The sequence below is a fragment of the Paroedura picta genome, chromosome 1 (assembly GCF_049243985.1).
Source record: "Paroedura picta isolate Pp20150507F chromosome 1, Ppicta_v3.0, whole genome shotgun sequence".
NCBI lineage: Eukaryota > Metazoa > Chordata > Lepidosauria > Squamata > Gekkonidae > Paroedura > Paroedura picta.
In genome coordinates this window covers 2,468,776-2,482,379 of record NC_135369.1, presented here as the reverse complement: position 1 = coordinate 2,482,379, position 13,604 = coordinate 2,468,776, and the positions used below count along the sequence as shown (strand labels likewise).

The following is a 13,604-nucleotide window of genomic DNA, read 5'->3' as shown; positions in this document are numbered from 1 at the left end:
AAAATTGTCAAACGTTGACCAGTCCCTGGTGATAAAAAGGCTGGGGACCACATTAGGGGGTAGCAGAGATTGCATAAATTGGCAAGAGCCGTTTTTTAGAATGCATTTCTAAATCTGGAAATGGAAGGGCCTAACATGGCAAGTTTCATTGTACCAAAAGTCATTTTATCAGAGAAAGGAGGAAATGCTGATGCCACCCACCATGGACAGGAAATTCTTTTCACATTAGTCCCCGAAGCTGCCTGAGGTTGAGTCAGGCCACCAGCCCATGGACGTCAGTCTTGTCTATTCGGGCTGGTAGCCGCTCTCCAAGGTCACTTTGCAGCGTTAAGCCTGTTCTCTGGTTATCCTGTTGGGTTTTGGGGTATATCCGACTCTTGCCCTTCTACGGAAGATCAACACCCCCCTGAAAGCCATTTCCCCGGCTATTTCTGATATCCTTTCAGCAAACTTTTACAAAGATCCGAAGGTTTTTTCGTTTTGTTTTTTTAATGCAAAAATCTAATGTTCCCAAAATGCTAATTTCTGCACTAAACAGTATACCCCTGGTTACTGTCTCGGTACATGACCAAGGAACAAATGCAGACTTCCAAGTGACATGTGTCCTTCTCTTCCGTGCTGGTGAAGACAAGTATGCCACTGACTTATGGTGACCCCGTAGGGAACCAGCCCTGGCAAGGGCTCATGGGAATTGTGGTCCATGGACATCTGGAGAACCACAGTTTGGCCACCCCTGCCGCAGGCATTTCAAGGCAAGAGACACACAGAACTAGATTCCTGGCAGAGCAACTCAGGGCTTCTGGTATGTTCTCCCACCCAAGAACTGACCAGGTGAGACCCTGCTCAGCTTTCAAGATCTGGGTTATCCAGGACAGGGTCCCTCACCCATCCTAATCCCAATTAATCCCACCCTAATCATTTCCGGCCCCAGGGAAGCGCGCCCAGCCTCGACCAGGGCCAGGGCCTTTTCGGTCCTGGCCCCTACCTGGTGGAATGAGCTCCCGGAGGAGCTGCTGGCCCTTCCAGCATTCTGCAGGGCCTGCAAAATGGAGCTCTTCCGCCAGGGCCTGACCCCAAACTACTGGGGTCAGGACTCCGAAAGCCCTCCCACTCTTGCCCCCCACAAGCACCACTGCCCCAGACATAAGAACATAAGAGACGCCATATTGGATCTGGCCAAGGGCCCATCCAAAGCAACACTATTGGTTTATAAACACCCATCCCTTCCTCTCCCCACAACAAGCAGCCTGTGAGGTAGATGGGGCTGAGAGAACTCTGAGAGAACTGTCCCTGGCCCATGGTCACCCAGCAGGCTTCAGGTGGAGGAGGAGTGGGGAAATGAACCGGATTCTCCGGATTAGCATACACGACACTAGTCTGACTTTTCCACTGAGCTACCGACCCTCGTCAACTCTGATGGGCAGAATTTGTCAGTTCTTCCACAAGCAATTTGACATCAGAAGGTCCTTTCTGGAGATCAGCTGTTGACCTTCTGCCTTGTGGGGTCCCCAGCGAAATCAAGAAAATATCTTGAAAATTGATCTCAGCTGTTTGGCAGGCCCAGGCAGCTAGGATGGGCTCAGCCTGGTTCTGAGCCCACCCACCCCCAGGAGAACTGGAAAGATAACAATCTCCTCACACCCCCTAGTAGCTGACTCAGGAGAATGACCTTTAAGACCAACACCTCCCTCTGCCCCCTTCCCAAAACAACAGCAAAGCAATGGGGACAAGGGGAAGGAAGACTGATCCATGTTGAAGGGGGGGGGGGGTCACAGACATTCTGCAAAAACAGCTCCTCTTTTGGCCTGGATCCAGGATATTGAATGCCTCCTTTTCAGTGCTTAATATTTTAAAAATTGATTTTCCTAGAAAACTGTTGTTGAAAAAATGCATAATCCTTATCCATTGTTGTTCCTTTATATTGTTGTTCATCTATATATTTATGAAACAGCCTAGGGGGTGGGACGTGTCTGGCTGTCCAAGTTAGAATAGGGCCAATCAGGGTGCAGCCAGCCTTGTCCTGATTGGCCCTGCCCCTGCGGCTCCCGCCCTCCGGCCCTGGACTCTAGCCTCTTTGCTCTCAGACGCCTCAGTGCCTGGAGCCAGCAGCAGGTAAGGGGAGAGGCCCTGGCCAAAAGGTCGTGGTGGAGGCCTTGCTAACGAAGGCCTCTTGGCCTGCTAAGCAGGGTGTGCTAACGAGGGCCTCCTGGCCTGCTAGGCTGGGCTTACTGACTGCCTGCTAAGGAGCTCTGTCTGGGCCCTGCTAATGAACTGCCCAGCTCCCGCCCACCCCACTTGATCCGGCTGCGAGCTGCAGCCCAAAGCCACCTTAAGCTGCCTGGCCAGGAGCCAGGGGAGGGGGCTCTTTCAAGGCCCGTTCTTAGGGATGGGCTTTGAAGCTAGTCTGTAACCGCTCCTGTGGAGCGGTAGTAATAACTGAGTAAGTGCAATGTGGGAGGAGAAAGGGCAGGCCCTGTCCGGGATAAAAACTCAGAGGGCCCAATCAGGAGCCACGAAGCGCGGCTCCACATTGGCTACTTGGCCCAGCCTCGCCTGGGCCTGCCGGGGGGTCACTGCTCAGAGGAAGAAGTCTTCCCCGTTGGTAAGTCCATCAGCTGGCTCCCCCTTGCCCTTGGGAAAGGAGCAGGGACGTGGCGGCGAAGACGCGGTATCCCTGCTCCTTTCCCGCCCCAGGCCCGGGCTCACTGCCAGGTGGGTGGGTGGGCGGCAGCCTTCTCCCGTCCCCAGGAACAGCCTTGCCACGTCGCGGATGCGGCCAGGCTGATCCTTCGCCCCCCACTAGCACCCACTTTATTAAGCTTACAGCGGGCTTACATTCTAGTACTCAATAACACTGCAGACTCCAAAGGTGGATTTCTGGAGACAGAAGATCGGGTGTTATGTACGCCATTTTTCAGTACCCAAGCGAACCCAAAGAGGCTTACAAACTTCTTCCCCTCCTCTTCCATTCCCTCCTGCCTGGTCCTTTTAGTTGAGATACTGCCTGGGACTGAACTGGGGCCCTCCTGGGGCCCTCCAGAGATTTGAGGCTGGGGGCTGGGGAGGACAGGGGGCCCAGCTGGATGTGCATCAAGGCCATCCAAAACATCGATTTTCTCCAGGGGAACTGATCTCTGCCATCTGGAGATGGGCTGCAATTCCAGGGGATCCCCAGGTCCCCCCTGGAGGCTGACCTCCCTATGTGAGAGCCCCACACTAATTACTTCTAGGCATCAAGGTGTTCTGCAGAAGCCATGGTCCGGTGGTCATTCCTGGCTGGCCAATCTCAAAGTATGCAGAGTTGGCACAAGCTGCCCCAACAGAATTCTGTTTGTCTACAAACTGCACCTTCCCCAACCCCCCCCCCCCAGCCCAAAGCGGGTGTTTGTTGTGGGGAGAGGAATGGGAAGGCGAATGTAAGCCGCTTTGAGCCTCCTTCGGGTAGGGAAAAAGCGGCATATAAGAACCAACTCTTCTTCTTCTTCTTCTTCTTCTTCTTCTTCTGCTGAAATCACACAACATAAAAGGGATCCCATGGATCCGGGTCACTAGCGGTGGCGTTTTCCTGGCACCAGCTCAGCGAGCCGAATGGCACAGCCCCGCCTGCATCGGAGGGCACCAAGGCAGCGAGTGGAACAAGGACGCAGGAGGCAGCGCAGCAAAGCCAGCCTGAAACCCCACAGAGCCAAACCCCCGAGGCTGGGAACAGGAACTCTGGGCTCCAACATCTGATGGCTATCTTCAAAATAACCGTGCAGACTTCAAAACGGCGGCTGGATTTCTGCACAACCCAGAGTTCCCCAGCCAGGCCTCCTGTCCACGTGCCAGATGAGACGTGGGCCAAAGTGGGGGGAATTTTGAAACCTTCCTCAGCACCGAAGTGCTACAGAAGGCAGAGCACCAGGCAGGGAGAGCAGAGGGCCACAATTCGGGGCCATGGGGGTCTTCCTTTTGGGGCAGGGACGTTAGTTGCCAAGCTCCAGGTGGGGACGGGAGAACTCCTGGCATGATAAGCGATCTGCAGGCCACGAAGATCAGTTCCGACGGACAAAGTGGCTACTGGAGGGGACACAGTTTGGCCTCATCCCCACAGGCGCCCCTTCCGTTCCCCAAACCCCACCCTCCTCATCACCACGAATCTTCCAACACGGAGATGGAGACGCTACACAAAATGCAACTGCGAACTGACTTTGTAGTATAGAATACAGCAAACAGCCCCAACCCTTGGGAGGGGCGGCAGGAGAGGCCCGCTCCTGAGCAGCCAATTTCTACCTTCTCCCATCATGCCCACCTGGAGGGCCAGGGTCTTAGGTGGGGCCTTTGTGTTTATTTCCTGCACCCACCCGCCTGCTTCAGCTCTCAGGGGTCAGGCATTCCCTTCCAAAAAGGCTTACAAACACCCTCCCTTCCTCTTCCCACAACAGATGCCCTGTGAGGGAGGTAGGGCTGAGAGAGCTCTAAGAGAACTGCTCTGTGAGAACAGGATTGTGACTGGTCCAAGGTCATCCAGCAGGCTTCATGTGGAGGAGGAGAGGGGAATCCAGATCAGAGGCTGTCACTCTTGACCATGACCTCACATCGACTGTCAAGAGGGCAAAGGAGTCTCAGTGGGAACGCAGAGCGGTGATGGGCCACAGGAATCCAAGGGGGGCAACGGAGATCCTCAGATGTTTGCAGCCCCTGAGATCTCAGGTAAACAAATAGCTCCACCTAATAACCAGAAGCAGACGTCCAAGCTTATCCGTCGCCCCCATAACTTTTAGAGTGCAGAATTATCTGCATGAACCTGCCCGTTGTGGCTCTGCTTGAGTCCCTGCTCCATGTGCAGCTCTTCTGAGGGCTGGTAAGTTAATTCTTCTATGTCTTCGCATCAGATGAATCACTGAGAATCACTTCCCCACCCCCCAGTGCAAGCTAATTGGAAGGAGGCAAGCCTTTGACTCAGTAACTCCATTAACTCATGCAGAGTTGCTATAAACAGCATCTCTGAAGCAAGTGAATGATCCCGTGCAGAGGCACAGCAGAATCACCTAATCCCCATCATAGGATGACCTACCCACAGACTCAAGAGCACAGGGCGTCATACAGAGACACAACAATCAGCATCCACTGGGTAATCTGCTCGGAGTCTCACTAACTTGCTATAGTGGCAGCTTCAAATCTGGTGAGCTGGGTTTGATTCCCCACTCCTCCTCATGCAGCCAGCTGGCTGACCTTGGGCCAGTCACAACCCTGATAGTGCTGTTCTCACAGAGCCATTCTCTCAGAGCTCTCTCTCAGCCTCCCCTCCCTCACAGGGTGTCTGCTGTGGGGAGAGGAAAGGGAAGGTGACTGTAAGCCGCTTTGAGACTCCTTCGGGTAGAGAAAAGCGGCATATAAGAACCAACTCTTCTTCATCCTCAGTAATCTCAGGGCTCTCTCAGCCTCCCCTCCCTCAAAGGGTGTCTGTTGTGGGGAGAGGAAAGGGAAGGTGATAGTAAGCTACTTTGGGACTTCAGATGGGGTATAAAGTGGGGTATAAAAAACAACTCTTCTTCTTCACCAAGAAAGGCAGAAAGGCAACTAAAGAGCAGGGGGTTGGACTAGATGGCCTGTGTGACCCCTTCCAACTCTATGGTTCTATGATTCTATGAGTCTATGAATCTGAACTCCTGGGCACCTTTTAAAGAATCGAATTCATGCCTCATGGCACGCGCTTGGGGAATTATCATCTTTGGGACTCGACGAGGCAAAGAAGCTGGATGCGGAGAGGGCTTCACGGGCAAATGCATAAAGCAGATCCGTTCTGGCTTCCCCAGCCAGCTCATGAGTAAGCCCATCGCTGCACAGTGACTCACCTTTTCACTAACTTGGCCGAGGCACACAGTCATCACGGACAGAGTCAAGGAGAAGCCAGCCAAGGAAGACCTGGAAAGAAAAACAGGACACGGGTCTGCATTCCTCGAAGCAAGGTGAGAACAGGAAGCCACTGCCAGAACTGCAAGGTGAGAAAAGGGAGGCGTAAACGCAGGACCCCAACGTTCTGCTGAAGAGGAACAGGGCCAAACACCATTTAAACCGATCCCGACCTCCGTGAATCCAAGAACACTGAAACTGCTGCACTGAGACAGGCAGGGAACCCAGAGGGCAGAACCTGGATGCCCCAGGGAAGCTCAGAAGCAAGGCATGATGGGAATATCCTCGAGGTTGAGCCCCAGACAGAGGTCTGCTGCTTCTGAAGTTGGCAGGCCGCAATTTAACGTAACAGAGCTGCTCAATCTATCCTTCGGTCTGGATTACTCTTGAATCAGACGGGTTCAGAAACCGAATTTACCCAGGAGGAACTGGATTAAAGGGTCGCGGGATCAGGAAGGTGGAGAACCGCAGCTCAAGACCAGGGGTAGTCAAACTGCGGCCCTCCAGATGTCCATGGACTACAATTCCCATGAGCCCCTGCCAGCGAATGCTGGCAGGGGCTCATGGGAATTGTAGTCCATGGACATCTGGAGGGCCGCAGTTTGACTACCCTTGCTGTAGACAGCCAACAACAGGGCAGAGAGGCCGAGGCCTTCCCCTGATGCTGCTTTGTGACTCCAGGAGAAACGACACTTCGGTGAGGCGGGCAAGATCCCTTTTCAAGCGTAAGTTCTTCTGCAATCCCCTCCATTCCACCCGAGGTGTCCCTGCTATGATGACATGAAGTTGGGGTCCTTCCAAGTGAGGAATGCAGCCCCCTTAAATACCTTTGCAAGGCTTGCCTGACATTCCTAGGGAGCCGGGCAGGGCCTCTGTGGTGCTCCTGCCCCTCCGACCCCTTTCCAAGCAGTCTGCCTGGGCTTTCAAGCCTCAACCGGCAGCGCGGGAGACTAGATAATTTATTTTTCATTTTACAACACTGATAAAGAGAGGCAGGATTTATCGAAATACTTCATCACGCACAAGATCAGCTGTAAACACAAGATAGAACCAGGAGTCACAGACGAAGCTGCTTTCTACTGAGTCAATCCCAAAGCGTCAAGGTCGGTATTGTCTACCTGGACAGGCAGCTGCTCACGAAGGTCCTTCCCATCCCCTCCTGCCTGGTCCTTTCAGCTGGAGATGCTGCCTGGGATTGAACCGGGGACCTCCTGCCTGCCCAGCAGAGGCTCCGCCCCTGAGCTCTGGCCCCTCCCCAGGGCTCTCCAGGGTCTCAGGCAGAGAAAGGTCTTCCCCATCCCCTCCTGCCTGGTCCTTTCAGCTGGAGATGCTGCCTGGGATTGAACCGGGGACCTCCTGCCTGCCCAGCAGAGGCTCTGCCCCTGAGCTCTGGCCCCTCCCCAGGGCTCTCCAGGGTCTCAGGCAGAGAAAGGTCTTCCCCATCCCCTCCTGCCTGGTCCTTTCAGCTGGAGGTGCTGCCTGGGATTGAACCGGGGACCTCCTGCCTGCCAAGCAGAGGCTCTGCCCCTGAACTCTGGCCCCTCCCCAGGGCTCTGCAGGGTCTCAGGCAGAGAAAGGTCTTCCCCATCCCCTCCTGCCTGGTCCCTTCAGCTGGAGATGCTGCCTGGGATTGAACTGGGGACCTCCTGCCTGCCCAGCAGAGGCTCTGCCCCTGAGCTCTGGCCCCTCCCCAGGGCTCTCCAGGGTCTCAGGCAGAGAAAGGTCTTCCCCATCCCCTCCTGCCTGGTCCTTTCAGCTGGAGATGCTGCCTGGGATTGAACCGGGGACCTCCTGCCTGCCCAGCAGAGGCTCTGCCCCTGAGCTCTGGCCCCTCCCCAGGGCTCTCCAGGGTCTCAGGCAGAGAAAGGTCTTCCCCATCCCCTCCTGCCTGGTCCCTTCAGCTGGAGATGCTGCCTGGGATTGAACCGGGGACCTCCTGCCTGCCCAGCAGAGGCTCTGCCCCTGAGCTAAGGCCCCTCCCCAGGGCTCTCCAGGGTCTCAGGCAGAGAAAGGTCTTCCTCATCCCCTCCTGCCTGGTCCTTTCAGCTGGAGATGCTGCTTGGGATTCAACCGGGGACCTCCTGCCTGCCCAGCAGAGGCTCCGCCCCTGAGCTCTGGCCCCTCCCCAGGGCTCTCCAGGGTCTCAGGCAGAGAAAGGTCTTCCCCATCCCCTCCTGCCTGGTCCTTTCAGCTGGAGGTGCTGCCTGGGATTGAACCGGGGACCTCCTGCCTGCCAAGCAGAGGCTCTGCCCCTGAACTCTGGCCCCTCCCCAGGGCTCTGCAGGGTCTCAGGCAGAGAAAGGTCTTCCCCATCCCCTCCTGCCTGGTCCTTTCAGCTGGAGATGCTGCCTGGGATTGAACCGGGGACCTCCTGCCTGCCCAGCAGAGGCTCTGCCCCTGAGCTCTGGCCCCTCCCCAGGGCTCTCCAGGGTCTCAGGCAGAGAAAGGTCTTCCCCATCCCCTCCTGCCTGGTCCTTTCAGCTGGAGATGCTGCCTGGGATTGAACCGGGGACCTCCTGCCTGCCCAGCAGAGGCTCTGCCCCTGAGCTCTGGCCCCTCCCCAGGGCTCTCCAGGGTCTCAGGCAGAGAAAGGTCTTCCCCATCCCCTCCTGCCTGGTCCTTTCAGCTGGAGATGCTGCCTGGGATTGAACCGGGGACCTCCTGCCTGCCCAGCAGAGGCTCTGCCCCTGAGCTCTGGCCCCTCCCCAGGGCTCTCCAGGGTCTCAGGCAGAGAAAGGCCTTCCCCATCCCCTCCTGCCTGGTCCTTTCAGCTGGAGATGCTGCCTGGGATTGAACCGGGGACCTCCTGCCTGCCAAGCAGAGGCTCTGCCCCTGAGCTCTGGCCCCTCCCCAGGGCTCTCCAGCGTCTCAGGCAGAGAAAGGTCTTCCCCACCCTCTCCTGCCTGGTCCTTTCAGCTGGAGATGCTGCCTGGGATTGAACCGGGGACCTCCTGCCTGCCAAGCAGAGGCTCTGCCCCTGAGCTCTGGCCCCTCCCCAGGGCTCTCCAGGGTCTCAGGCAGAGAAAGGTCTTCCCCCTCCCCTCCTGCCTGGTCCTTTCAGCTGGAGATGCTGCCTGGGATTGGACCGGGGACCTCCTGCCTGCCATGCAGAGGCTCTTCCAACTGAGCCATGGCCCATCTTGCAGGGTTAACAGATTGGAGGTTTCCTCTCTTGCTGGCCCAGATTCCAACTTTCTCGCCTCTCGGACTATGGCCCATGGCTCTCAGGGGGCTCGATCAGCCACACAGCAGTGACCTCACCCAGAGCTCTGAAGCAAATTAGCACTTGGCCTCTCTGCACCAATCACACCCAGACTCGCCACGCGGGAAAACCGCGTTGCGCCTGCTAACAAAGTGCGGGACAGGCAGACGCACCCTCGCAAGCTCAGCAGAATTCTGCAGTTCACACCCTTGGACAAACATTTACAAACACCAGAAGACCCCGCTGGATTAGACCAGGGAGGGCCTAGCTAGTCCAGCCTCCCATCTCACTCAGTGGCCAGCCAATTCCTCTGCAGGGCCAGCCACAGGGCAAAGAGGCCTACCCCTGAGAAGACCCTCAGAAGAGGGTCTAGGTCATAGAATCACAGAATAGTAGAATTGGAAGGGGCCTCCTGGGTCATCTAGTCCAACCCCCTGCACTATGCAGGACACCACCTCCCGAGGAAGCCTGTTCCACTGAGAAACCGCTCTCACTGTCAGGAACTTCTTCCGGATGTTTAGACGGAATTTCTTTTGAATTAAATTCATCCTATTGGATCTGGTCTGTCCCTCCGGGGCAAGAGAGAACAACTCTGCTCCATCCACCATATGGCAGCCTTTTAAACACTTGAAGATGGTTATCAGATCACCTCTCAGTCATCTCTTCTGCAGGATCAACAGACCAAGCTCCCCCAACCTTTCTTCATCCGTCTTGGTCTACAAACCCCTCACCATCTTTGTTGCCCTCCTCTGGACACGCTCCAGTTTGTCTGCATCCCTCTTCAACTGGGGTGCCCAAAACTGAACACACTACTCCAAGTGAGGCCAAACCAGAGCAGAGTACAGCGGTACCATCACCTCCCGTGATCTGGACACGATACTCCATTTGATACAGCCCAAAATCCCATTTGCCTTTTCAGCCACCGAGTCACACTGCTGACTCCTGTTCAATGTACGGTCTACTAAGACTCCTAGATCCTTTTCGCACATGCTACTGCCAAGACAAGTCTCCCCCATCCTGTATTGTTGTAGATGGTTTTTTGTACCTAAATGCATCTTGTTTACCACCTTATAGCCCTCATTACATTCCATGAGTGCATTAAATATTAGACCACAAGAGGGTTATCTGGTCATTTATCCATGTGTCCAAATGGTTTAAGAGCCTCTTGTGGCGCAGAGTGGTAAGGCAGCAAACATGCAGTCTGAAAGCTTTGCCCGTGAGGCTGGGAGTTCGATCCCAGCAGCCGGCCCAAGGTTGACTCAGCCTTCCATCCTTCCAAGGTCGGTAAAATGAGTACCCAGCTTGCTGGGGGGTAAACGGTAATGACTGGGGAAGGCACTGGCAAACCACCCCATATTGAGTCTGCCAAGAAAACGTTGGAGGGCGTCACCCCAAGGGTCAGACATGACTCGGTGCTTTACCTTTACCTTTTACACACTGCTGATTCATGTTCAATGTCTGGTCTACTAAGACTCCCAGATCCTTTTCACACGTGCTGCTGCCAAGACAAGCCTCCCCCATCCTGTATTGGTGTATTTGGTTTTTCCTACCTAAATGCAGAACTTTACATTTGTCCCTACTGATTTCCCCCTACTTTGAGGAGGTCTTTTCTCTCATAGGCAGGGATAATGCCTCTTTTGAGAAGAGGCCTGCTATTATCATCATCATCATCATTATTATTATTATTATTATTATTAAGATTTATCACCCTCAATTATTAATCAGGTATGTAAAAAGCCTTAATTCCCCATTAAAAACAATACCCTGGCGGCATAAGGGACAACTTACGGATGCCGACTGCACTGCAGGAGGTCTAGCCTGGGGGGCCCATCCAATCTCCCCCCCCCCCCCCTGGCCCCAGCCAAAGACCTGGTGGGAGAGCTCCGTTTTGCAGGCCCTGTGGAACACAGAAAGTTCTTGCAGGGCCAGGACAGAAAAGGCCCCGGCCCTGGCCGAGAAGAAGCATGCACTGTGTAAAACATTTTATTTGCACACGAAGGTGCAATGGATTCGACGGCATTCGGTTAATCACGATTTCTTAAAATGGACGCCGGCCAAGCACCCTTTTCTACAGCTGTTTCCCACGGACTTGACTGTCAGGCTGGTCAGCGGCCCCAATCCCTCTTTGAAACATTCTGCCGCCCATCCCTCACACACGGCCACTGACTCGCCATCCTGAACTCACGCAGGGGGACTCGATCTCCCTCGGCTGCTCGACCTCCCCGTCCTTGTCCGAGAAATAACCTGCGATTTTCTTCCTGGACGAGAGGAAGTCACGCGGCAGCAGAGGGAAACAGCCATGAACGCTCCGGTTTTATGGCCGTCTCTGCCTGCCAAGCTAAACTCAGGGCCAGGTTGAGTCAGACCCTGGGATCGCAGGACGGCGGACGGTCTACGGCCTCGGGACCAGCGCCACCCCCAGGGGTCCACCTACGCACGTCAGGACCCCGCTGCGTCACAGGGGGGGTGGGTGTGCCAAAGAGGAAGGTATGCGAGGCCATTCACGGGGAGGCCGTTGGGGAACGTGGCACCTGACAGGAAAAAGCAGGGCAGGAACCGGTCCAGGAACTTTTTGACACGAGGCAGAGAGGGCTCAGGCTGGAGGGCCCACGATGGCTTTTCGGTGCCCCATAAAGGCCTCCAAAGGCCCAAACAAGATGCAATTCAATAGGGAGAAGGGCAGAGCTCTCCAGCTGGGTCACAAAAATGAGAAGCAGCATCCTGGGTGGGAGAGACACTTCTGGGTCCCAGGGGGTGTGGAAGAGACCTTGGGGCACGTGTGGACTGCAAGCTAAATAGGAGCAGACAGTGGGGTGTCATGGTGAAGAAGGTCAAGGCAGCCTTGGGCAGTCCCAGCAGAGGAGAGCGAGGAGGAGGATGTAGGGCCTGGGGACCAAGCCCTGTGAGGAACGGCTGAGGGACTTGGGAAGGTCGTAGATAAAGAAGGACGTAGATAAAGCTGAAAGGGTACAGAGGAGAGCGACGAGGATGATCTGGGGCCAAGGGACCAAGCCCTATGAAGATAGGTTGAGGGACTTGGGAATGTTCAGCCTGGAGAAAAGGAGGTTGAGAGGGGACATGATAGCCCTCTTTAAGTATTTGAAAGGTTGTCACTTGGAGGAGGCCAGGATGCTGTTCCCGTTGGCTGCAGAGGAGAGGACACGCAGTAATGGGTTTAAACTACTCTATCATTGCTACTCAGAAGATGACTGCCTGTGAATGTGGAGGTTCCCTTCCATCTCTCTGACGAATGACCAGCGACAGACTTTTCCTCCAGAACTTTCCAAACCTCTTTCCAAGACAAGGACACTCCGATTCCTCCCGAAGTCCCCTGGCAGGGAATTGGGCACCTCTTTCGTTCAGCCGGTCCTGACCTACCTCGACCCTTCGGGGGGAGGCGGGGTATAAATATAAATATAATAAATATAATAATAATACCTGCCGGGGCCACGAATCTCGCTTTACCAAGAAATAAGCCTTGTGCCCATGTTATGTCCACCATCTGGACGGAGAGAACAGCTGGTTGCACAAGCAGTCATTAACACGCGTCAATGGCCAGGCTCCCATCTTCCGCCAGTTTCAAACCAGTGTGGGACCGTGGCAGGCTAAGGACCCAGGGCTCGTGGGCAGAAGAATACGTTCGAAAGCCCTTCACAAGACATCGGCAGGAGTCACCCGGAGGAACTTGAACACCTCCCCGATCTGTTAGCGTTCATTTCCACGCTTCCACGCTGCAAATCCTTTGTCGCAGGCAACACCCGAAGCGGAAAACATTGACTGGTTTCAATGCACCAATCCGAATTCCTCGAAAAAGAGCCCCTTGTTGTAAACACCCGAGATGAAACAGAACAGCACGTAAAGACCATCGGCCGACAGATGCAAACGGTCCTCCGATGACATCACCGGAATGGCCTTCCGGAGCTGCCCGGCTCCCTGCTTGGGAAAAGACGCCCACGTGCGCTTCGGAGCAGGAGCAGATGCCACGATCCCCAACCCGGACGGCTCCGCTCCGCTCCACACCTGCAGCAGCTTCACCTGCCAGGTGACCGCTTTCCCCAAACGCTCCCCTTTCCCCCCCCCCCGTTTTGTGACAAGGTTACCCTGGGCACAAAGGCCAGGTGTGCCGTGGCACGCAAGGACCACGCCCAGACCCCAGCGGACCTCAGCTTCTGGTCAAAGAGGGACATGCGTTTCCCTTGGCACAATCCCACACGGAAGACGCAGGAGAACCAGGAGCAGGGGATTATGGCTTGTGGAGCCACCGTTTCAGAGGAGGAGGGGGTAGGCGCACCTCCCCGCTGAAAGGAAAGGCTGAAGTGCCAGGGGCTTTTCTGTTTAGGAAAGAGGCGACTGAGGGGGAGGGAGAGACACATGACCGAGCTTTATGAAATGATGCGTGGGATGGAGAAAGTTGATAAAGGAAACTTTTTCTCCCCCATCCCAAAGGCTCAAACGCGAAGTCATCCCCGTGAAGCGGGCGGGCAGTAGGTTCAGGGCAGGCAGAAGG

The 13,604-nt window shown here is 55.3% G+C and overlaps 1 protein-coding gene across 2 annotated transcripts in view; it reads right to left on the bottom strand.

Moving 5' to 3' along the window:
• The window catches only part of ADAMTSL4 (ADAMTS like 4), an 86,407-nt gene that overhangs the window by 41,989 nt on the left and 30,814 nt on the right, over positions 1-13,604 (bottom strand). For both annotated transcript variants that reach the window (XM_077319596.1, XM_077319586.1), the window contains exon 3: positions 5,838-5,907. In XM_077319596.1, coding sequence (XP_077175711.1) covers positions 5,838-5,907 — 70 coding nt within the window. The remainder of the gene's footprint in view (positions 1-5,837; positions 5,908-13,604) is intronic.